Source organism: Bubalus kerabau, chromosome 9 (genome assembly GCF_029407905.1).
Source record: "Bubalus kerabau isolate K-KA32 ecotype Philippines breed swamp buffalo chromosome 9, PCC_UOA_SB_1v2, whole genome shotgun sequence".
In the NCBI taxonomy this organism is placed as follows: Eukaryota; Metazoa; Chordata; class Mammalia; order Artiodactyla; family Bovidae; genus Bubalus; species Bubalus kerabau.
This window is the reverse complement of record NC_073632.1, coordinates 46,091,086-46,116,483: the sequence shown is the minus strand read 5'-3', so window position 1 is coordinate 46,116,483 and position 25,398 is coordinate 46,091,086. Positions and strand designations below refer to the sequence as shown.

The 25,398-nt window shown below is 42.3% G+C and overlaps 1 protein-coding gene across 3 annotated transcripts in view; it reads right to left on the bottom strand.

Moving 5' to 3' along the window:
• LAMA4 (laminin subunit alpha 4) overlaps positions 1–15,224 on the bottom strand; it is a 142,281-nt gene extending 127,057 nt beyond the window's left edge. The window contains exons 1-2 of one of the 3 annotated variants that reach the window (XM_055535140.1): positions 15,164–15,224; positions 14,518–14,864 (exon numbers count right to left, since the gene is read on the bottom strand). In XM_055535140.1, coding sequence (XP_055391115.1) covers positions 14,518–14,712 — 195 coding nt within the window. In that variant the 5' untranslated portion in view covers positions 14,713–14,864; positions 15,164–15,224. Of the gene's footprint in view, positions 1–14,517; positions 15,099–15,163 lie in introns of those variants that run through there. The other 2 variants (XM_055535139.1, XM_055535141.1) reach the window with 2 other exon arrangements.
• Positions 15,225–25,398: the final 10,174 nt, after the last annotated feature.

Genomic DNA, 25,398 nt, shown 5'->3' with positions numbered 1-25,398 from the left:
GGGCATTTCCATGAAGCCTCAGTTTGAAAGCTACTGATTTAGTAGGTCTTGTGTTAAAAGGTCTCTAAAGAGATTTTTCCCTATGATGTATTTACAGTTCTACAATTGTATTGCAACAATATAGTACAATTCTACAGTAGCACCTCTGACTCCTCTGTCATCCTTACTCTCCAAAACATGGCAAGTCATCTAATAAAATCTCTGCAATGACCCCAGCATCTGTTTTCTCTGTTGTAGACCATGGCCACCATCTAAATCCAGACCCTTCTTACTTTCTCCTGGACAATTACCAATACATGTTACTCTGGTTCCAGGCTCCCTGTTGCCTACTGCCTTATCCATCCAATAGCCCCTTTCCAGATCAATGTTAATGAATTCTCATTGAGCTTCTTTATGCTTTGAATTTTTCAGTGACTCATTGTTGTCCAGTCCCACCAATTTGGATTATCTCCCTTTTCAGAAGAACCTTGTGTCTTTGATCTTTATTTATCTGATCCCCTCAGCTTGAATTTTCCTCAGTCTTAAAGATTCAACTTAAATGTCACCTATTCCATGAAGTCACCTATGAACTTCCCACTAGAAGTGAATATTCCTTCTAAAGCCTCCTAAATAAGAGTTTTGATAACATACCAATTTAGTTGTTGTACACTATTAGTTACTTATTTTATCTCTTTGACTGTGTTCTATGCATCCTTGTAGCATACAAAGCAACTTGCTGAGGTAGTAGGTACCCTTTGGAAATAAGAAAACAAAAACATTGATGCTGATCAATCAAGTGTCTCTGGACACCTAAGGAATACAAAGTGGCAATATAAGACTGAATATACTGTTCTTCATATTTCAAAATATCTAATAAAATTAATTGTGACATGCTCATAGAAACATACAACTGAACTGAAATGCTAAATTTTTATGTTTGTTTTGCTTTTGGCTGATGTTAATACAGAGTGATAACACATTATTTTATCAGAAGCTCTCTTTTGCTGTTATAAATTACTTTGCCTCATTAAAACCTGAGATACTGCATAACATACTTCCCTTGGTAGGTGTTACTGACTCAATTATGTGTACCGCGCCCTGCCCTACCCCCATCCAATTCATATGTTAAAGTTCTGTGCATGATATCAGTGTATTTGGATGCAGTGCATATAAAGAGGTAATAAAGGTTTAGTAAGATCATAAGGGTAAGTCCTTAATCTGATAGAACTGATGTTTTTATGAAAGAGGATGATCTCACTCTCTCTCTTTCTCTCTCTCTGCATGTGCACAGAATAAAGGCCATGTGAGGACTCAAAGAGAGGATGGTCATTTACAAGTCAGGAAGAGAGCTCTCACCAGAAACCAATCCTGACAACTTGATTCCAGACTGCTAGGCTCCAGAAAGGTGAGAAAATAAATTTCTATTGTTTAAATCTCCCAGTCTGTGCTATAACATCATGGCAGCCCAAGCAAACTACTACAGTAAGCAAAACAGTTCCAAACCAGAGACTAGAGGAACAGGAGAAGCAGTAGAGATTCTTGGGCCTGATGATCTGGGGAAGCACTGCTCCAACACCTTCCTTTCTCCAAGGTTAACAACAGACCCCACAAGTGACTGCTAGCAGAGCTGTCCTAGTTCAGGAGGGCAGAGGCTACCTGGGTTTGTTCCAGATGGAATCACTGATGCCTTGCCTGGTTCCTCTCAGCTCTTAGCCACTTTGAGCTGAGTGAGTAACTCACTTATTTCAGACATGTTATTTTATTAATATATAGTGCTTGAAAATTCCTAGGAAAGAAGTTAACAGCCTATATGTCTTTTAGGTCTGACTTGAAACCTGCAGTTTCTAAGCTCCCTTTCTTTCCATACTGTCATTTATAGAGAAAAAAAAAAATAGAAAGATAAACAGTTTCTAAGCCTTCACTCAGTTTTCTTATAGTGGACATACTTCGTCTAATCATTTCCCCTGAGTCTCTGCCTTTACCACAGTTCAAGGTCTTTCTTTAGCTTTCTATCAAGTTCTTTCAAGTTATAGGTTCCTAATGTAAACTCAGGATGCCACTGAAGCGACTAATGTTTAGCTTAGGGGAGATAAATAAATACATACACATTCAGATATTATGTCAATCTGTAAGGCTTTTCTGCCCAAAGAAGAACCTCCCATTGTTACTGAGATGATAGAGTGAGTTTACTCTGGAACTTGAAAAACAAGTCAAAGTATAAACATACCACTAATTTAGTGTTCTTTAAATAAACTCATCAGCTACTAAGACCACTCTGGCATTCCTGGATGATACTGGGGACCCTTGTTAGCTGAGCAACTGTAAGACACTCTGAGATTTAGAAACAGATGTTAGAGGATATTTACAAGACAGAGATTAAAACCTTGGAGTCAGATTCCCTGCGTTGTGACCTTGAATGAGTAACTCAATTTTTTATTCAACTTCTATACGACTCAGTTTCCTCATCTGTAGACTAATAGTGCTAATAGTAGTAACTTCCTCATTATGTTACGAGCAAAACTAATAATAGAGTGTCTCAAACAATGCCTAGGACACAGCAAGTGCTAAGCAGGTGCTTAGGCATTAAAAGAAGGACAGCTGTCCTGTAAGGTTGTTATAAAATAAGAAGGGGCCCTCTCAGGGCTGAGGCTGCATCAGGGAGACCTGGAATCATCCAAGAGGATGGGGACTACTCCACTGATGCAGGAAGAGACAGAGGCTCTGTCTCAAGAGCACTTTCCTGCAAATCTCAGCCCCCTCTAGAAAAGCACTAGCTTGAGGACTAGCCTTGGCAATTTTCATTTTGGGGAACTAGCTCTTCCAAATCTCTTGTCAGTATCTTTCTAGTTTATATCAGAGACCATACTCCTCCCTCCCCAAAGTCACATCATCTTCCCTATAGAAAGCCTCTCTTATTAGCAAAAGAAACATTATAATCCCACTATTTTGAGTCTGGCAATACCCTGTTTTCAAGAAGATTCCATGAGTAAATTCTCCCCATCTCCACTCCCTTCCTCTGAAGGACACAGAGTCTCCAGTGGTCCTGTTCCTAGGCTGCATGTGCTGGGAGTAGGAGAGAGTAGAAACCTTCCCCATCATTTCATGTCTTTCTTGACATCCCCATCCAGAACACCTACTATGTGCTCACCAGGCTTTCAGGAAGTGATGTTTGAAGCAGCAGTTTTCTTTGAAGCTTGAATTTTATTCTGAAGTGTACCTTTCCAGGTCAGGCACTAGTACTGGGGTGAACCTGTAAGCTCTCTCACTAGCCTCTTGCAGCCATGATTTAGTTTTATATTTTAGGCCTCTTTGCAATTACGTCAAAAACACTTCCTTTTCTGGATTCTCAATTTCCTGAAGTCCATTAAAGTCTAAGCCCAGCTGCATTTTTGAGACTAGTGGTTCTCATCCTTTAATGTGCCTGTGAACAACCTGGGCATCTGGTAGAAAATGCAGATTCTGATTCTTGAGTGGGACCTGGGGGTCTGCATGCCCAACACAGGCCCATGTGCTGCTGGCGCTGCTGCCCTTGGGCCATGCTTGGTGTCTCCATGACGTCGACTCCTCCTCCCCATAGTTATTCACGCTCCTGGGCAATTCTGATACACTGACAATTCTGATTTCCAGAAAGGTCCTTTCAAAAAATATTTGCTTTCAAATGTTGAGTTCTGATTTCTGCCCAGGCTAGAAAAGGCTATCAAATTAGGCTTCCTCTTTACCTTATCATAAAGGCTCAGTTGGCAGCAGCGATACTGTGTCTATTATAATACAGTGATATCAGTTGATGTTTATGATGAGTCAGTAATCTCTCACTGGCTCTTCCTTCCTTTTGCAGAGTGAAAAGACAGTCTCCTCTCTGGACCCTCGGTCACAGGTCACTTAAGTGTTAGAAAACACATGGACACGAGTCCCCATGTCCCTCATCTTGTCTATTGTCATACTTCCTGTTTTTCCATGTGGAGCTTAATGCTTAGAGTCACCCTGAAGGGTCTGGAGTGGCAGACAGCAGTATCCAGGAACCCTGATGTGGGAGACTGTAAATGTTCATTGGGCACACTTAGGTCTCTGTCCTGGATACTGCCTGGGAACCTCCTGGGTGAGTCACCTTGGAAAGGCTCATGTCCATGGCTGGGCCAGTGCTCTGTTCTGCATTCCATCCTCAGTCCTGCCCCTGGGGTTCTGAGGAAGCAGGAACAAGGACTCTGTTAAACCATTCCCATCCACCCTCTTCACCAGATCAGGACCCCATGTTTCCCTCTACATCTTTGGGTTCTAACTAGGACAGAAGCTGGACCCTGAGTGATTCTGTTTCTTAAGTTGGCTTCTCTTTAACAGTTTATAATTTGATCTATTTATTAGACAATTATAGAACTTTGTTGGTTGCATTAACCTTGACTTTGTTAATTTTGTTATATTCTTTTGTTTTATTCTTTTTGAGTCACCCTGGGAGGTGAAGGGACTTGCTCAGGTTCCTTTAACTGATAAGGGTGATATGATTGTCAGTGGCATGGCCAAGAACCAGAATAGTTAGTTCTTCCCACTCTACTCAATTCTGGGAGACTTTCCTATTGATAATTCAACTTAAGGTTAACTAGAAACAGTAAAGAGTAAAGTGATAGTATATTGCATGCATGCCTGCTTAGTCATGACTGATTCTTTGCAACCCTATGGACTGTAGCCCGCTAGGCTCTTCTGTCCATGGGATTCTTCAGGCAAAAATACTGGAGTGGGTTGCCATTTCCTCCTCTAGGGATAGTATATTAGAAGTAATCAGTTTTTTTCTTAAAGATATCTATATCTATCTATCTATCTATGTATCAGTTCAGTTCAGTTCAGTTCAGTCGCTCAGTTGTGTCCGACTCTTTGTGACCCCATGAATCACAGCACACCAGGCCTCCCTGTCCATCACCAACTCCTGGGGTTCACTCAGACTCACGTCCATCGAGTCAGTGATGCCATCCAGCCATCTCTTCCTCTGTCGTCCCCTTCTTGTCCTGCCCCCAATCCCTCCCAGCATCAGAGTCTTTTCCAATGAGTCAACTCTTCGCATGAGGTGGCCAAAGTACTGGAGTTTCAGCTTTAGCATCATTCCTTCCAAAGAAATCCCAGGGCTGATCTCCTTCAGAATGGACTGGTTGGATCTCCTTGCAGTCCAAGGGACTCTCAAGAGTCTTCTCCAACACCACAGTTCAAAAGCATCAATTCTTCGGCGCTCAGCCTTCTTCACAGTCCAACTCTCACATCCATACATGACCACAGGAAAAACCATAGCCTTGACTAGACGGGAACCTTTGTTGGCAAAGTAATGTCTCTGCTTTTGAATATGCTATCAAGGTTGGTCATAACTTTCCTTCCAAGGAGTAAGGGTCTTTTAATTTCATGGCTGCAGTCATATATATATTATTGTTGATGTTTAGTCACTAAATCATATCTGACTCTTTTGGGACCCCATGGGCTATAGCCCTTCAGGCTCCTCTGTTCATGGGATTTCCCAGACAAGAATATGGGATCGCCATTTCCTTCTCCAGGGGCTTCCTGACCCAGGGATCAAACCTGTGTCTCCTGCATTGGCAGGCAGATTCTTTACCACCAGGGCTCAATGGTAAAGAATCCACCTGCAAAGTGGGAGACCTGGGTTCGATCCCTGGGTTGGGAAGATCCCTTGGAGGAGGGCATGGCAACCCACTCCAGTATTCTTGACTGGAAAATCCCCATAGAGGAACTTGGCGGGCTATAGACCATGGGGTTGCAAAGAGTCAGACATGACTGAGCAACTAAGCACAGCACACATATATAAAACACTTAATGATCCCCAGTTCTAAAGCTAAAGATGATTAAGTCTCTTGAAACAATTTGAAAGAAAATAAGGCTGGAAGTCAGAAGACATGATTCCTGGCACTGCTGCTTGTGAGCTTTGTGTCCTTGAGTGAAGCACCTCAACCCCTCTAAGACTCAACTTCCTTACCTATAAAATGAGAGGGTTTGAATCCCTAAACTCCCCTTCCAGATCTAATATCCTGTGATTCCTTTGATTTTACAGTTCCCACTGCAAGGTCCAGTAGAGTTACACATCCAGTGATAACCGCCCACTGGCTGGCATTCAAACAGGTCTCCTCTATGCTGAATTCTGTGCTGCAGTAGAGGCTTCAGGGCTTGTCTCTGGTTTAAGTTGCATTTCAAGGTGTCTGCTGGTATTAATCACAACAGACAATAATTCCAAGGGAACAATACAGAATGAGGCAATCATTCATGCACCACAAAGAAACACTGGCCGGTCGCCAGGCTTTCAGACTCAGTTCAGCCTCCAAATAACAGGCACTTAGCACCTCACCTGTGACCTGGGGATTGACAGAATCACAGATGACAGAACCGCTCTGCTGTTCCCAGACTAATAGCATACCAACAGGAAGAGAGGTTACACTTAGGGCACACTTAGCTTGTCAGATTATAGCACTGTTTATCAAAGGGTAGCATACACACTGGGACTGTGAATCTTGAAAGGCACTATAGAATAATTCTGCTATGGAAGAAGAAGCCAGCCATGATTTTAAACCCTGATTTTGCTCTGGCTCTTGTGATTCTAAATGGTTCTACAGCCCTGGCATCCCATAATTCAAAGCTTTGCTAGACATTTGTCTTGCCTTCTGCTGGTGTCTATAAAATGCATTCCTTTGGTCCCACATTTAGCTTTTTAGAGCTGCTCAGTGCAGGGTGCCATGCTGTAGTTCACTTTGTAAATAGACAACAGTATAGTACGTAACAGTCACGTCCACAGTGAATTTAAGTGAAGACATCTTTGATCTCTAGACATCCCGATTTCCTTTAAAGCAGCCATGCCACTCCCTGTAATGGAGGGCATAATTTCAAAATAAATATTAATATGCAGAGTCTGCACTGTGCTCGAGAGTCCTGTTAGCTGTAGAATGCAGCACGGATCACTGCTCTAGTCTCCAAGAGACTTGGGCTAATGCAGCTTTTAATGTTATGGGATTTCTCCAACTCATTGGTTCCCATGGAGTCATAAACGTTGATACTTGACTCCATTTAGGTAAACACTAGAATCTCTAGCTTCCAAGAAAACACAACACACAAACTAAGAAATTCCTGGAAGTGAAAAGAGGGCCATATTGCATGTTACTCAATATGACCACTCCTCTCTTGTTTTTTTAAAGAATTTGTTTCTTCGTGTATTTTTTTTTTCCTTTACGTACAGGATTTGGGCTTTAATATGGACATTTTCCCACTACCATTCATCTTCGGAATGCTGTTTTCCCCAAGTTTCTCAGGATAAAAAGACTCAGATTCAGAGCTGCACTGCTGGCAGCTGAATTTCATTAAGACTTTGATGGGAAACTTAAGTTGGAATTACAAACATCTGTGGTTAAACTTCCCTTTAGTAAACCATTTCCCAGAATTTAACTGTACCACACGAGGAGCAAAAAGAAAAAACAGCTGAAAAAAGAATGCTGCTCTTTGGCAAATGCTGGAGTAGATACTTAAATATTCTTCTATGTGATGACTATATCTCAGTCAAGTAGTAGATTACCTGCTTTAGAAAACACGTAAGTGATTGTTTGGAAATGCTAAGTTTTGGAACTCAGAGCATGTGCTGATGATCTGATTTTAATGGTTTCTGATCAATCAAATGTCTCAGAATTATGTCTGGCCATCATTATTTGGTTACTTTGAGCAAGGAAAAACTCCATTCCTAAAGGGGAGGAGTATTGTGGCATTATATGTTTAAGGAAATTATAACAATTTAATTTATGAATGGGGGAAAAAAGTTATAGTCCTTGTCATATCAAATTTATTGCGTTTTTTCTTTTTGTTTAACTTTTTCGAGATTTTGAAAAACTCATTCATTTCTCTTAACTACTCAGATTCCTGGGGAAAGGTTGTTTAAAGAACCATTAGGGATACAATGATTATAATAATTAAGCTAGTTTCCTTCTCCAATGTTGAATAATCAACAAATTTGTAAGCCAAAGTTGAGAGTAATCAAATTTACAGAATAAATAAAAATTTAGATGAAAATAAGCAAATACTACAAACATAAATTTGCAGGTAGATAAAAACAGATAGTGGAAGGAAGAGGGTGAGGAGGGAAGGAGAGAAGAGAGAATGAGGGCAAACTTTGCATTAGGCAGCTTCTATACATAATTTCACTTAAATTTCACAAATAAGGCAAATACATTTGTACTCATTGTAAACCAAACAAACCAAGCCTCTGAGCTAATCTGCCTAAAAGTCAAACACCTAGAAAGCAGGGGAGCTAGATTCCTACCACATCTGTCTGGCCAGATGCACACATCACGCCTTTGATGAAAGGTGAATTTCAAATGTAAAGCAGAGGACTGCAAATAAACAGTCTTCAGGCTGAGCTGGACCATCAGCTGTGCTTCCCTCAGGGCATTAAAAAGATTGAGTCATCAATTTCACTGAAGAATCCAGATTCTATCTTCTCGTTAAACACAGAGGTGGGTGCCCCCAGAAAAGGCACGCTTCCTCTGCTGTTTCTTGGGCCCCATCACTCATAGGACATGTTCCTTTCACTGCCCAGTTGTTTTTTGCTTGGCCTCTATAAAAATCTGAGCTTCAAAACTTTCTCTGTCCCATAGGATCAGCAACTCTGTTTCTACATATATACCCAAAAGAACTGAAAGAAGAAACTCAAATGGATAATTGTAGACCAATGTTCATAGCAAAACTTTTCATAGCAGCCAAAAGGTAGAAACAACTCAATGTCCACCAACAGGTAAATGGATAAACAAAATGCGATATATACATAGAATAGAATATCATTCAGCCTTAAAAAGGAATGAAATTTGGACACATGCTACAAAATGGATGAACCTTGAACACATTATAGTGAGTGCAGTGAGGCAGATAAGAAAAGACAAGTAGCTTCCACTTATATGAGATACCTAGAGTAGAATGGTGGCTGCCAGGGCCTGGGGAAAAGGCTAATGAGAATTATTGTTTAATGTATACAGTATTGAGTTTCAGTTGGGAAGATGAAAAAGCTTTGAGATGGATGGTGGTGATGATGATGGATGGCAATGGATGATGATGAATGGTGAAGGTACCTGATGTCATTTAAAAATGGTTAAAATGGTAAATTTTGTGTATATTTTACCACAATTAAAATTTTTCTTCTGGTTACATCTGAGAACTTTAGAATCACAGCAAATGGAATTCTCTATTTTTCAGCAATCTTATAATAAATTCTGTAATATAGGTCATGTAATTTATGCTATTCATCTAGCAGGTCAGGTGTCAGTTGCTCAGTCATGTCCGACTCTTTGCGACCCCATGGACTGTATCCCGCCAGACTCCTCTGTCCATGGAATTCTCCAGGCAAGAATACTGGAGTGGGTTGCCATTTCCTTCTCCAGGGGATCTTTCCGACCAGGGATTGAACCCAGGTCTCCTGTATTGCAACCAGATTCTTTACCATCTGAGAGCCACCAAGGAAGCCCTGCATAAATGGTCTTTGAATGGTATTTTATATATCTTCATTTTATTCCCAAACTTTGACGAAAATTATTTCCACATATAGTTCTATTTACCTAGCCACACTTTCCTAGATGCTCTTGCAAGTTGAATTACTTTCATAAACTCCTTCCTAGCTGTGCCACTTACCAGGTAGGATGCCTGGGCAAATGCTCTGTGCCTCAGTTTCCATGTTTGTAAGATGAGATGATGACTATGCCAGTCTATTGAACTGTTATGAGGGTTAAAGGAAGTAACTCATGGCAAGTGCTTAGGCCAGTGTCCAACACATGGTAAATACTCAATGAATGTCATCTATAGGCCACGGTATTACCATTATTATTATTGTTTTTGTTGTTACTATATTCCAGTTCTTCTAAAATAATGTTTCCTATGAGCCTTCTTCAGTGTTTGATGAGTGGCTGTGCTATGCTCTCCTACCCCAGGAGTAGTACTTTTTCTATATTACCCCCATGGCATTAGTGATAGTCATTCTTACAGAACATGAATTCATTCTGCTTTATATAGTGGCTACATATATATCTTCCTATCTAGATTGCTTACTCCTTGAGGGTTGGAATGTGACTGCTTTTTTTTGTGTTCCTCCTGGCCCTTGCTTTATTGCTGTTTACATGGCAGAACTCAAAACCTCCTCTTTGGAGGATATTGAATGAAATAGGCTTCCCAGGTGGCATAGTGATAGTGAATCTGCCTGCCAAATGCAGGAGATGCAAGAGACGCAGGTTTGATCCCTGGGATGGGAAGATCCTCTGGAGTAGGAAACAGCAACCCATTCCAGTATTCTTGCCTGGGAAATTCCATGGACAGAGGAGCCTGGTGGGCTACAGTCCATGGGGTCACAGAGAGTCAGACAGACTCAGACCAACAGAGCACACACACATAAGTGAATGAAATAATGACTGTGTGCCAGGGTGGATGTGAGGGTGTCAAATTACCAACCACACTGTTGAAGAACCGTACAGAATGATGGCCCAGGCCAGTGACTGGAAGTCTTAGTGTGATTCTACAGAGCCTCTTTCAAAGTCTGGGAGCAAGATAAGGAAAAGGAAAGCAGATAGTGAAAGAGATCTAAGCTGTCTTTTAATAGACATACTGCAGTCCTTTAGTGGCCAGGCACCTAACTATGTGTTGGAGTACAGGATCACAAATAGACCATGAAGGGAGTCTAGAAGAAAAGTACATCAGAATGAGTCTCCTTCATAGTGATTGTCTTTAGTAAGCAGGTTTGTCTCATGCAGGGTATACTTGTACATGCAGTTCATGGGGCACAATTTTCTTGGAGGGAAGCTAAGAGCAGCAGCAGCAAAACCCAGGAGATAAACTAGGTTTATTAGGAGATAAACTCCTGTTTTCCCCTCTCAGAGAAGTTTGCTCAATATTGTCAGTTATTTCCCTTATTTTCTCAATAACCTACCAAAGGCGGTAACAGTGCTGTGGCCCTCCACCACTTCACACTTTGCCCCTCCAGCAGAGTCCCCATTCTCCTTCTGAGTCTCTGGGTGGCTTCTTTCCAGCCACCAAGAATATAGACAAATGGTGATATTAAGTAAAACAGCACCATAAAGTCCTGAGAAATATGCCCAACTAATGGTTTCTTTTCCTGGAGAAGGAAATAGCAATCCACTCCAGTTACTATTGCCTGGAAAATCCCATGGACAGAGGAGCTCGATAGGCTACAGTCCATGGGGTCGCAAAGAGTCGGACACGACTGAGTGACTTCACTTTCACTTTAATGGTTTCTTTTAATCAACCTCTAACCTAGTGTTTGTGACCTTGTTTAACTCCTGCTTCTTTCTGATAGACAAGAATGTCACTCTTTCCAAGGACACTTTGATACCCTCCTCTGGGGATGTTACTCTCTCTGTCCCTGCATCCCCGCCCCGTCTTCTGCATCCCCATATTGGCCACGAAGATTTGTGCCTAGTTTCAATTGTGCCTATTATTCACTTGTATAATAAAATTAAGACTTTGTTTTCTTAAATGTGGAATATTAGGATACTAAATCTACTTTATGACACTACCTAGTTTCCCCTTTCCCCACCCCTACCTACTGAAATCATTCTTGTCACCATACACTCAGGAATAATGGACTCAGTAAATTATCTGCTTATATAAAAAAACAAAGCCAGTGTTTTCCTCACCCAGATAGTGAGGAAATCCTGCCAACTAGCACAGAGTTACCCATGGGTGCTCCTCTTTTTCACATTCTCAGCATCCTGAGGGAAGCTTGTGCTTATTTTAGAAGGTAGGGAGGGGCCTTCCTTCTTGGTCAGCCAGCACATCCTATCCTTTTCCTCATTGCACATTTAGTGCATCTGTTCTCCAACTCACACTGTGCACCAGTGTGCCTTCCTCTGTGTTGAGGGTGGAGGGCTCAGGGGTGGAGAGGATGTCAGTCCTGCTATGGAGGAGCATGGGGGAGCCTTAGAAAGACCACCAGCCTAGCACCTCCCACTGCTCCATGCTTGCGTTAATATTTTTCTTCCTTCCCTTTGAAGGCAAATTGAGGAATAACCATTTATATACACATATATATACACACATGTATATATCCAATTCAAATAAAATGAATATTTTTAGAATATCCTTCCATCTACTTCTCGAACCTCCCACGAATAATGTTCTGTATGAACCCATGTTCTCTTTCTATAGATGAAAATACAGCCTCCTGAACCAATTCATCAGAGTGGCTGTACCATGTTATTAAATCTCCAGAATGTATTTGATTTCAGGTCTCCTTCCTGGCTATAAAGAGCATGGGAAACCCGACTGGTGGGGCACTGGGATTTCTGTGGGACCACAGGCTGACTGGAGGCATTATGTGAAACTATGCAGTGGGAACATAATTATCCCAATCCCACCCTTTCTACATCATATACTTTGAATGACTAATAGCTTCTTTCTGTTTCCCTAAACCAAAAACCTCAATGGGCATTCTGAACCTATTAGTCTCTGACAGTATTACAAATTTAACTCACTACAGGACATTCTTTTTGATTGAAAAGGTACAGACAAGCAATATTAAGTAAAATAGCAGCATAAAAATAAACTTCTGAGAAATATTCCCAAATAAGGGTCTCTTTCAGTCCAATAATCCATGTATTCCTCATAATAATAATAAAGACAACACTTGGGATGTATAAAGCATTTACACTGTCAGTCACTGTGTTAAGCCCTCTCTGTATTTTATCTAATTTCATCACCGTTAGTATACGAAGTATGATGTAGACATCAGTAACTTCTCTAAGCCTCAGTTTCTTTATCTGCAAGTTGGGCATCAGTAGTTTGCCCAAGGTCAGGAGCACAGAAGCTAAAATTTGAGCTTGGGACCATCAGACTGCAAAGCCTACAATCTAAAACTCTGATGTGCTGACTTCATATTATTTCACTGGGTATGTGAGGGCATAAGAAATTGTTTGGGGTTTCAGCAATAAATTTAAGGTTCCCTAAGAATAAAATAATGATTTTCTTACTTTTTGTGAGAGGAGAATTACAAAAAGTTATGCGCGCCTGTCTTTTTAGAATTAGCAGGTAAAAATACAGAATGCCCAGATAAACTGAATTTCAGATCAACAATGAAAAATCTTTTTAGCATAAATACTTCTCATGAAATATTTGAGACATAACTAAAAATCTATTTGTTGTTTTTCTGAAATTCAAATTTAATTGGGTGTCCTGTATTCTATCTGGCATTCCTACTCTTAAGTCAAGCATTTCATCCTGGAACTTTCCACACTCAAAGCAACAGGTGGAGATAATGCTTCCTGAGGGGTTGATTCCAAGCCTGTAGAGAAGTGAAGCCTTCCCACTGTGTGGAGTGTCTCCCGATCTGGCTTCTCTCCGCATCTGAGTACAAAGTTGACTAGAAGGCATGCCTCTCTTTCTCATGGGGATTACATTTCACACCACAATAGGGGTTGGTGTGCTCTGGCCCTACCCATCCTCCCCTCATTTTAGGGCGTGGGTAGAGCTCACTCCTGGAGAAGGACCATCTTCACGCAGCATATCTTATCAGTAGTAATTAATAAAGCTACAGTTATACTAACAATTAGTAGGACTAGTAGCAATAATCCAGACTTCAGTGCTGTTAGAAATGGTATCAATCCACATTAGCTTTGGTTCTACAGTTGCTGTAACCATAGCTATAGGGTGTATGCATGTGTGTCTTCTTAGGTCAACTGCTCTTTCTTTTCTCATGAACTTAGGTGACTTCATTTTCCTCCTACTTAGCATCCCCCACGCACTGGACATGCTATTGTCTGTCTTGGCTAAAGGAGCTCTTAAATCACTTACTCTGGATCCATCTTCCTTTACCCAATTTCTACACTTTGGTTATGTTTTCAATGTAAATGCTATTGCAAGGAATTCAAACAACAGCTCTTTGACTATCATCAATAGCATATATTCATCATTTTTACATTTGGTTTGGGGCTTGACTTTCGTCATGACCTCTTGTTTCTGGAATATAATGGCCCCTGTCTATTTAAGGTATTTGCTGTGCAGTTTCCTAACAGCTTCTTTGGTGCCCTCACCCACCCCTCACCCTCCCCTGTTGCTGAGGACCTTCTGATTAATTTGTGACCGAAAGATTGGCTGCGCACTGCTGTTCCTACTGTCCTAATATCACGGAGAGGAGCAGCAGGAAGCCAGCGGCAGGGCACACACATTATGAGGTGTGACTTGACAAAAATGCCTCTACTGGAACATACAAACGGCAGAAAGTCACAGAAGTGCCGCTGTGGCCCTAGGTGAGAGTCTAGTCTACTGACTCAGAGTATTCAGGACACATGCCCTTTTGCCAGCTCGAACAAGGACGTGTTCCAAAGTCTCCGCTCTCGACTCACAAAGTCCAAATCCAAAATACAAAGTAAAACTCTTTATTTCGAGTTTCTGAACTGACCTAGTCCAGGTGAAACTCTTAAGGCGGGTGGAAAAGGGAAGGCGGGGGAGGGGAACAACGAGTGTGGCGCACGCAGCACGGGGCGCAGGTGCCCCAGTAGGGTGACAACGGCAGGGGCACTGTACCTTGGGAGCAGGCGGCAGGCTTCCGGGAGCCACGCGGGGCTCGCTGGTCTCAGGCGGGTCTAGTCGGCCGAACGCTGAGCTCCCTTCGATGTCAAAAGGGAAGGCGCTGCCGTCCCCAGACGCGGCGCGGGAGCAGGCGGCGCCGCAGAGGAGCCACAGGCGCAGGACTGAGCACCAGGCTGAGCTCAAAGCCATCTCTCCGCTGACATTCGACAGGGCTCGTCCAGGGGCTCGGCCACTCTTAGTTCTTGCCAGTCCCCGCTGTGATGAGGTGGTGCCTCGCTTATGGTACCTTCTCTGCGTCTGCGGTATCCAGATGTGGGAACTCAGGGCAGCCCCGGGAGCAACTTAGTAGAAAAAGGGAGAGTGAGAGAGTAAGCTAGAGCCGGCCTCCCTCCCTGCCTCCCTCTCTCTTCTTTCTCTCTCCCCTCTGTTTCCCTCTCTCACTTTCTCTCTCTCTCTCCCCAGAGACACTGGCTAAAGAATGTACAGATGGATGAAGCTAAAGCTCAGCATGGAGCAGCGGATGGGTTTGGGACCAGCCCGGGAGCGCAGGCCACCTCCTGTCCCCGGCGGTCGGGTGGGGACTAAGGGTTGCGCTGCCCTGGCTTCCTTCCCACACCCATTCTTACCACTCCCTTTTTACCTTCTCTTCCAGGACCTCCCCCTCCAAGCTGGTCTTTCAGGCACTCTGGCTGGGCCTTTCCTGGCGTCCTCCCCTCCCCTCTCAGTTTGGAGCCCCTCCAAGTGCCCCAGATGAATATTCAGCTTTTGTAATTGCTTCCTCACTTCTCTTATTTATTTAGCTAAGGTGCCGGATGTCTTATCTATATTTATGCAGATCTTTTATGTGGCCCCGCTGGTTTGCAGGAAAGTGGGTGGGAGAGGGATTCGGGCTGGAGCCAGAGGTGGATGCTCCCAGATGGCAGGGGAGAGGGCACCCACTTCCTTGGGCAGCTTTCTCCTTTTCTAGGGATAGGCTGCTGCGGTCTTTGTGCTCATACCTTCCCTGGAGACTGGCTGGCCACCCTCTTCCTCCCAATAGTCCTCACCCAGAGGGCTTGGGAAAAGAATATCTTTCACTCCAGCGCTGGAAAATGACTTCATTACTCAAATGCATGAACTTTTATTTACAAAGGACATCTTGTTTTCCTCCTAAAGCGGTGCTTTGTAAGGGGCCCGAAACAAGGCTTGCAGTGTATGAGCCTGTCAAATATACTGCCTACAGCCCGACCTCTTCCTCTTGGCCTGTTATCTCATGCCTACTACATCTGTCTGTCATGTAACCTTTCCAAGACTTTGGGGTGAAGTTGAGCTACAGTTATGTTGGGGTACCCATGTGGATGGGTCAGTGGCCACTACAGCTAAGATACCTTTGCATTCATGGGCTTTATAAGGAGCTTTAAACATTTCCATGAGACCCAAACATGTCTTTAAAAGGATTAGATGAGACACTCATGCAATGACACTTAAGTTCTGAGGTGTTTGAAATCACTCACAGTCGTGCAATAAAACATTTCAATAAACCTGTTAGCTCTATTTATAGGACAAAAATCATTTTATCTAAGAATATACAAAGCAGCCATTTATTTTGCACCTATCATATGCCAGATACTTTGCATGTGTTATTTGTAAGCCTCACAGCATTTTTGCAAAATAGGACTATTATTTCTTTTTTATAGAACTAAAAAGGGAGGTTCTGAAAGACTAGGACATTTGCCCATCACACAGCTGGTAGAAAGCTGGACTCAGTTCTCACTGATTCCAAAACTATCTTTCACATTTATACCACACTGAAACTTGCAAAATAAAGGCCACAAATTCAGAGACAGAAGAGATGACATGTCCATTTTTTTGGAGTACCTTCTAGGTGTCAAAAGTTTGCATTATGTAATTTATTTCCATCTTCACTATAATGAGGTAAGTATTGTTATATACATTTGGTAATAGGTATGTGGTAAAAGTACTACTAGAACAGGTAAATCTGATGCTAAAGTCATTGATTTTTCAAGAACAAAATGGTATAGTGCAAAAGTACCAAAGCTGGAAGAAGCAAAAAGCTTTCCTATATCCCAAAGTATCTGTAATGTTCTCATTTTAAGATATAAAAATAGTATTGTAATGAACCATTAAGCTAATTTATGATCATCTTCTTCCACATAAGCTGGTTAACTTGCTAAATTAAGTAAAAGAACTTAAGCATATATATTTGGTTTGGTTGGTTCTTCAAGAAACTTATTTTGGGAAACAAGATGACCAGACTCTAAAGGGGAAAAACCTGATGCTCAAATATCCTGTCCTACTCTCACCTAAAAAAAAAAAAAAAACTTTCAATATAGTAATTTTTATTATTGTTACTATTATTTATGTACATATAATATTCTGACTTCAGACATAGACCTCATCAGTACACAGAAGCTGTTCACATTTGTTTCCTGAAGGATTATGTCCTGTCCTTCGTTTAATGTCAGTTAACTGCACACTTTTTATTTCATTCAGAGTCTCTTTTTCCTGCTTGCCAGGTAGTGTTCAGATTCTCTGAGAGCCCTGAGAAGTGGGGGTAGAAATACACTTATTTAAGACATACGAGCTTTTAATTTTTTATTAAATGTGTACTTCTAACTCTTCCTCCTCATCTTCTTTCTACAGATACTACTATTATTTTTGAGACAAAGCAAGTAATACACAGGAACATGGGTTTTGTATGAAAGAAAATAGGCTTCAAATCCTAGGTTTGTTTACAGTGGTTCTGGGAGCTTGACAGAACTTGGTCTCTCTGAATGTCAGTTTGCTCATCTGTAAAATGGGATCATGATGCTACTTTCATTGAGTAATGAAATAATGTGACTAAAGCATTAACACAGCCTGGCATAAAGTTAGTGCTCAGTATTTAGTATTTAACTACACTGTATTTTAAAGTCTTAAAAAAGAATAGAATATTTCTAAAGAGAAAAAATAACTATGTTTATTTATCCTGTGACTTGAGTAACCTTCCATTTGCTGAAAATAGCTGTTCACATTTCTCGTTGCTGCTTGGGACTTCCCTGTATAACCATGAATGAGGCACTCATGGATCTTAGAGTGACAGAGCAGGCAGGCGAGGAGGGAGACTGGCTATTTCATGGCAAATTGGAAGGCACTAGAACAAAGGTAATCATCATCAAAGGCCCACCTCAAGACCATCAAAGGCCTGAATAAGGGAGAATTTTATTTCTGCTAACACTACAACTGGGAAGTGTCTCCAGTGTGACTGCTCTCTTATCACGACTCTCCCTGTCTCCCTCTCCAGGCGTTCAGCAAGTACCTCATGTCCACTCTCTCTTTTGGGACTCTCACCTGCCCTGCGGTGGAAGGGGTGCTGCTCTATCATTCCCAATGCACAGAAGAGAGCACAACATTGCGATAGGCTAAGAGGTTAAATGGGGTTTCCCTGGTTGCTCAGATGGTAAAGAATCTGCCTGCAATGCAGGAGACCTGGGTTCAATCCCTGGGTTGGGGAGATCCCCTGGAGAAGGGAATGGCTACCCACTCCAGTATTCTTGCCTGGAGAATTCCATGGACAGAGGAGCTTGGCAGGCTACAGTTCATGGGGTCGAAAAGAGTCAGACCCAACTGAGCGACTAACACTTTCACTAGATGGTGTTAAATGGCAAGGACATTAGGCTGGTTAGTGCAGGATGAGGGTCCCATGCCTTCTGATTCCTAGACCAATCCTTTCCCAACCAGACCAAGCTATTTTTAGTTCTGGCAGCAGCTGATCTGGTGGTTTGGAGGCTTTATCTACAGAGGGTTCTGGAATTCTCTTCTGAGTCCCCTACTACAGTTATCAACAGATAAATATCAGGGCTGCTCACTCCCTTCAGCACTTGGTTGTTGGGCCTGTCCATAGCATCCAAGGATCTAGCGAGGGTGTTGTTAATGCATCCCATGTGCCCTTCTGCAAATAGAAACTCACGTCAGATGCTATTTTGGATTTTTAAGTGCTAATCTTGGACATAATTAGACAGAGGATTGTTGTGGGGACTGTGTACTAGTGACAATTTAGTGATGAGATTGGTTAGAGAAGCAAGTATGAACTCTCCCTGCCATGTGGTCTCTAATGGATAGTCAAGTGGCAGGAAGGTGAGGAAGGAGGCGGGGCGGGGGCAGGGTGTCTCTTTTCCTGTTCCTCTTTTCCTGTTGTCTCCTCTCTGGTCACGAGTCTCTTCTGTGAGCAACTCTGGTGGGAATTTAGGCCACCTGAGGAGAAGAAACAGCAAGAGTTCTGGGAGAGGATGGGACTTCTAAAAGTGGTTCTTTACCCATCAGTTTGCTCAGGCTTTTGTTCAGGATGTGGGTAATACGTGCTCTCTGTGCTTAGTCTCCTGACTCTGACAGTTGTCACAGCCCCATCTGGCCTTAGCATGTGCCGCCTGCATCCTTTCTGTCCATTATCTACTTAATGTATTCATTAATTTGCTTATTTATTTAATCAGCATTTATCAAACACTTCTATGTGGCATGTGAGATGCTGAGGGTAAAATAATAAAAACATGATCCTGTCTCCCAAGGTATTCAGAGACTGGTGGGACAGACCACATGTAGACCCTTGTAAGGAATAAAAAGCGATTACCAGGAATAGAAAGCAGAAGTCCAGATATCCTGATAATTAAGTATCTATACTGAAAGAGAAACTCCCCAGGTCAGTAGGTGTCCAATATGCTACTGGAGATCAGTGGAGAAATAACTCCAGAAAGAATGAAGGGATGGAGCCAAAGCAAAAACAATACCCAGCTGTGGGTGTGACTGGTGATAGAAACAAGGTCCGATGCTGTAAAGAGCAATATTGCATAGGAACCTGGAATGTCAGGTCCATGAATCAAGGCAAATTGAAAGTGGTCAAACAAGAGATGGCAAGAGTGAATGTCAACATTCTAGGAATCAGCTAACTGAAATGGACTGGAATGGGTGAATTTAACTCAGATGACCATTATATCTACTACTACGGGCAGGAATCCCTCAGAAGAAATGGAGTGGCCATCATGGTCAACAAAAGAGTCTGAAATGCAGTACTTGGATGCAATCTCAAAAACGACAGAATGATCTCTGTTCGTTTCCAAGGCAAACCATTCAATATCACAGTAATCCAAGTCTATGCCCCAACCAGTAACGCTGAAGAAGCTAAAGTTAAACGATTCTATGAAGACCTACAAGACCTTTTAGAACTAACACCCAAAAAAGATGTCCTTTTCATTATAGGGGACTGGAATGCAAAAGTAGGAAGTCAAGAAACACCTGGAGTAACAGGCAAATTTGGCCTTGGAATACTGAATGAAGCAGGGCAAAGACTAATAGTGTTTTGCCAAGAAAATGCACTGGTCATAACAAACACCCTCTTCCAACAACACAAGAGAAGACTCTACACATGGACATCACCAGATGGTCAACACCGAAATCAGATTGATTATATTTTTTGCAGCCAAAGATGGAGAAGCTCTATACAGTCAGCAAAAACAAGACCAGGAGATGACTGTGGCTCAGGTCATGAACTCCTTATTGCCAAATTCAGACTTAAATTGAAGAAAGTAGGGAAAACTACTAGACCATGCAGGTATGACCTAAATCAAATCCCTTATGATTATAGAGTGGAAGTGAGAAATAGATTTAAGGGCCTAGATCTGATAGATAGAGTGCCTGATGAGCTATGGAATGAGGTTCGTGACATTGTACAGGAGACAGGGATCAAGACCATCCCCATAGAAAGAAAAGAAATGCGAAAAAGCAAAATGGCTGTCTGGGGAGGCCTTACAAATAGCTGTGAAAAGAAGAGAAGCGAAAAGCAAAGGAGAAAAGGAAAGATATAAACATCTGAATGCAGAGTTGAAAAGAATAGCAAGAAGAGATAAGAAAGCCTTCTTCAGTGATCAATGCAAAGAAATAGAGGAAAACAACAGAATGGGCAAGACTAGGGATCTCTTCAAGAAAATCATAGATACCAAAGGAACATTTCATGCAAAGATGAGCTCAATAAAGGACAGAAATGGTATGGACCTAACAGAAGCAGAAGGTATTAAGAAGAGATGGCAAGAATACACAGAACAACTGTACAAAAAAGATCTTCAAGACCCAGATAATCACGATGGTGTGATCACTGACCTAGAGCCAGACATCCTGGAATGTGAAGTCAAGTGGGCCTTAGAAAGCATCACTACGAACAAAGCTAGTGGAGGTGATGGAATTCCAGTTGAGCTATTCCAAATCCTGAAAGATGATGCTGTGAAAGTGCTGCACTCACTATGCCAGCAAATTTGGAAAACTCAGCAGTGGCCACAGGACTGGAAAAGGTCAGTTTTCATTCCAATCCCAAAGAAAGGCAATGCCAAAGAATGCTCAAACTACCGCACTATTGCACTCATCTCACATGCTAGTAAAGTAGTGCTCAAAATTCTCCAAGCCAGGCTTCAGTAATATGTGAACCGTGAACTTTCTGATGTTCAAGCTGGTTTTAGAAAATGCAGAGGAATCAGAGATCAAATTGCCAACATCTGCTGGATCATAGAAAAAGCAAGAGAGTTCCAGAAAAACATCTATTTCTGCTTTATTGACCATGCCAAAGCCTTTGACTGTGTAGATCACAATAAACTGTGGAAAATTCTGAAAGAGATGGGAATACCAGACCACCTGATCTGCCTCTTGAGAAATTTGTATGCAGGTCAGGAAGCAACAGTTAGAACTGGACATGGAACAACAGACTGGTTCCAAATAGGAAAAGGAGTTCGTCAAGGCTGTATATTGTCACCCTGTTTATTTAACTTATATGCTGAGTACATCATGAGAAATGCTGGACTGGAAGAAGCACAAGCTGGAATCAAGATTGCCGGGAGAAATATCAATAACCTCAGATATGCAGATGAACCACCCTTATGGCAGAAAGTGAAGAGGAACTCAAAAGCCTCTTGATGAAAGTGAAAGTGGAGAGTGAAAAAGTTGGCTTAAAGCACAACATTCAGAAAACGAAGATCATGGCATCTGGTCCCACCACTTCATGGGAAATAGATGGGGAAACAGTGGAAACAGTGTCAGACTTTATTTTTTTGGGCTCCAAAATCACTGCAGATGGTGACTGCAGCCATGAAATTAAAGGACGCTTGCTCCTTGGAAGGAAAGTTATGACCAACCTAGATAGCATGTTCAAAAGCAGAGACATTACTTTGCCAACAAAGGTTCATCTAGTCAAGGCTATGGTTTTTCCTGTGGTCATGTATGGATGTGAGAGTTGGACTGTGAAGAAGGCTGAGTGCCGAAGAATTGAAGCTTTTGAACTGTGGTGTTGGAGAAGACTCTTGAGAGTCCCTTGGACTGCAAGGAGATCCAACCAGTCCATTCTGAAGGAGATCAGCCCTGGGATTTCTTTGGAAGGAATGATGCTAAAGCTGAAACTCCAGTACTTTGGCTACCTCATGCGAAGAGTTGACTCATTGGAAAAGACTCTGATGCTGGGAGGGATTGGGGGCAGGAGGAGAAGGGGACGACAGAGGATGAGATGGCTGGATGGCATGGCTGACTCGATGGATGTGAGTCTCGGTGAACTCCGGGAGTTGGTGATGGACAGGGAGGCCTGGCGTGCTGCGATTCATGGGGTCGCAAAGAGTCAGACACGACTGAGCGACTGATCTGATCTGATGGGCTTCCCTAGTGGCTCAGTAGTAAAGAATCCACCTGCCAGGTAGGAGACTCGGGTTCGATCCCTGGGTTGGAAATATACCCTAGAGAAGGAAATGACAACCCTCTCCAGTATTCTTGCTTGGGGAATCCCATGGACAGAGGAGCCTGGAGGGCTGCAGTCCATGGGGTCACAAAAGAGTTGGACACAACTGAGTGACTAAACAACAACATCAAATTATCTATATAGAACAAGCCCTTTACTGGGACTTGGCTAGGGAGGGTGGGCAAAGGCTGCAGAAGGGGAAACAGTGCATCTCAACTGTGGAGAGGAGGGGAAGCATGTTGGTCCAAGGGGAGAACCATATATGTCGAGGACAAACGCATCAGAGCCCCAATGCCACAGGAGGGTGGGAAGACCATGGGATATCCAAAGGCTCTTTGAGTCCCCATCATCACAATGCATAGTTATGCATGGCCTTCTGGGACTTGAGAGGAGACCTGTAAGGAGAAAGGGCTTCCCAGCCTCCTACTCGCTTCTAGGTGCAATAGAAGGATCCTTCCCAAATGCAGATCTGAAGACTTGGGAGCTGTTCTCAGTTACACTGACGTCCTGCTCAATAGCTTGAGAAGACTTTTGAGAGGAAGAACAACTTTGAACAGAAAAAAAAGGCATTTTGTTTTTTTTTTTTTTAATTGTGGTGAGAACATGAGACCTACCTTCTTAACCAGTTCTGAAGGGTACAGCATGGCATTTTATCTATGGGGAAGAACCAGTTGTAAAAGCTCCATCCTCTCCCAGAACTCTTGCTGTTGCTCCTCCTCAGGTGGCCTGAACTCCCACTGGAATCATTCAAAGAGGAGATGCGTGACTGGAGAGGAGAGTGCACGGAAGAGCCCCTCTTCAACCTTAACTTCCTGCTGCTTGATGGTCAGCTGGAAATCTCATAGTAGAGGAGAGCTCATACTTGCTTCTCTGACCAATCACATCATAAAATTGTGATCCGTTTTCTCAAGTTAAGAAATTTAAGGCCGGAAATGACTCGCTCATGTTGGCATTTAAAGAATTTTTTAAGTACCAAATATATTCAGTTCAGTTCAGTTGCTCAGTCATGTCCGACTCTTTGCAACCACATGAACTGCAGCACGCCAGGCCTCCCTGTCCATCACCAACTGCCAGAGTCTACCCAGACCCATGTCCATTGAGTTGGTGATGCCATCCAACCATCTCATCTTCTGTCGTCCCCTTCTCCACATGCTCTCAATCTTTCCCAGCATCAGGGTCTTTTCAAATGAGTCAGCTCTTTGCAGCAGGTGGCCAAAGTATTGGAGTTTCAGCTTCAAAAACCAAATATATTAAGTATAGTAAAATATAGTATAATTACAGTAGAATAGGAAATTACAGATATCCAGCAAGAAGGGAGTGAGGGGCAACCAGGAATCACACCACTCTGGGGCAATGACTGACAACACTGAAAATGCATATGCCTTCAGGCTTCTGTTGCATTTATATTAATGAATTCCATCATCCTTATATTTTATGTATTCCATTATATATATTTTTCTGTATGTAAAATATATTTTAATATATGTCCATTTTAAAGATTCCATCTACTTTTTTCTTATAGAAATGAATCAAACTGTATATATTTTTTCTCCATGTCATATTGCTTAACTCCAGTGTTACTGTGTATAGCTCACAGTGTTCAGATCAGCATTTTAGGAAGATTGGCTAGTGTGGATAAGTGCTGTGCTGAGGGACCAGTAGGAGGCTGGGAAGTCCTTTGTTTTCACAGTGGCTCCATCAGCCTCAAGGGCAGGGACTGTGCCCATGAAGAAGGGGCTCAGAGAGCATTTGGGAATGACAATAGAAATGAGGATGTCCTGATCCAAGCCTGATGGAGAAAGGGATGAAGCCAACAGATGAGAGAGAATGGTCTTAATGAGGACTATTGATTGCCTCTGCCATGGCCTTCCTTTAGGTCTGCTAGAATAATTACTTCATCAGGCTAAAGGGAAGTGACGGATGCTCTGTGGTTATGTAATCAACTGAGTAGGGAGGCATCAGCATCCATTAACTCAGGGATGAGATCAATAGAAAACAGGAGCACCTGAGACTTGACAATGAAATTATACAATTAAGGAGAATTGGGCAGCATTCAAAAGAGAAGGTCTGAGAAAAGGGCTTTGTGTGTCCTTGCACATACCCCACCCCCAGCACCACGAAGGGAAGAGAAGACTCTTTTAGAGGAGACTTGCTGTATGATGAGTGTATAAGCAGGGCAGAGGTCCAAAATGTGTTCTAACCTGCTTTGTGTGAGCAGCTGCGGGCTAGGCTGTAAGATGCTAACTCACATGTTTTATAGTCTTGCTCTGCATCCCTTGCATTATTCTCCAGAAAACACGTGCTGGACATGCTCACCTTGGGAAATCAACACACTTCAGAAAACAAATTTCAAATAGGGAGCACATAACCATAACAATGCCTTATATTTCCACAGTGTTTTATAGTCTGGAATTGAAGTACAGTTTTTGCTCCTCTAACAAATGAGAAACTGATTTGGTTCTAAAAGTTCAAATGTGCAGATTCTGACATTTAGAAGAAAGATTCTCAAGTCACTGTCCACTATATCCATTAGGTGACCTACAGCCTTTGAAAATTTAACACTCTAAATAAGATTTATTCATCAGCTATTTATTCAACACATATTTTTGAATGTCTACTTCAAAAATGGTACTTTTATAGGCTCTAGAATAGAGTAAATAAGAATAGGATCAAAATTTCTGCCTTTGTGAAGTTTATATTCTTACTGAGGCAAGGTTAGGAGAAAGAATAAACAAGCAAGAGAAATACATATATGTATGGAATCCATTATGTCAAGTAAGTGCTATGGATAAGAATAAAATGCTGTGGGATAGAGATCGAAGGCTGCAGAGTATGGAAAATGCGGGCCTTGTTGAGGAAGAGGCTAGAATAAAGCGATTGAGGTAAAGAGTAGTTGGAGATAAATTCAGAAAGGCAGAGGGCCATGTCGGGTAGATTATGCAGGACCTTTGAGATCATTGTGAAGACCCTGGCTTCTGCCTTGAGTGAGATGGGAAGTATCTGGGGATTCTGTACACAAGTGATGTGATTTGACAAAAGAGATGAGGGAAGGAGTAGGGAGACTACTCAGAGGCTTTTGCAATAGTACAGGTGAGAGATGATGGTGGCTTGGTCCACAGTATTAGCATTAGATG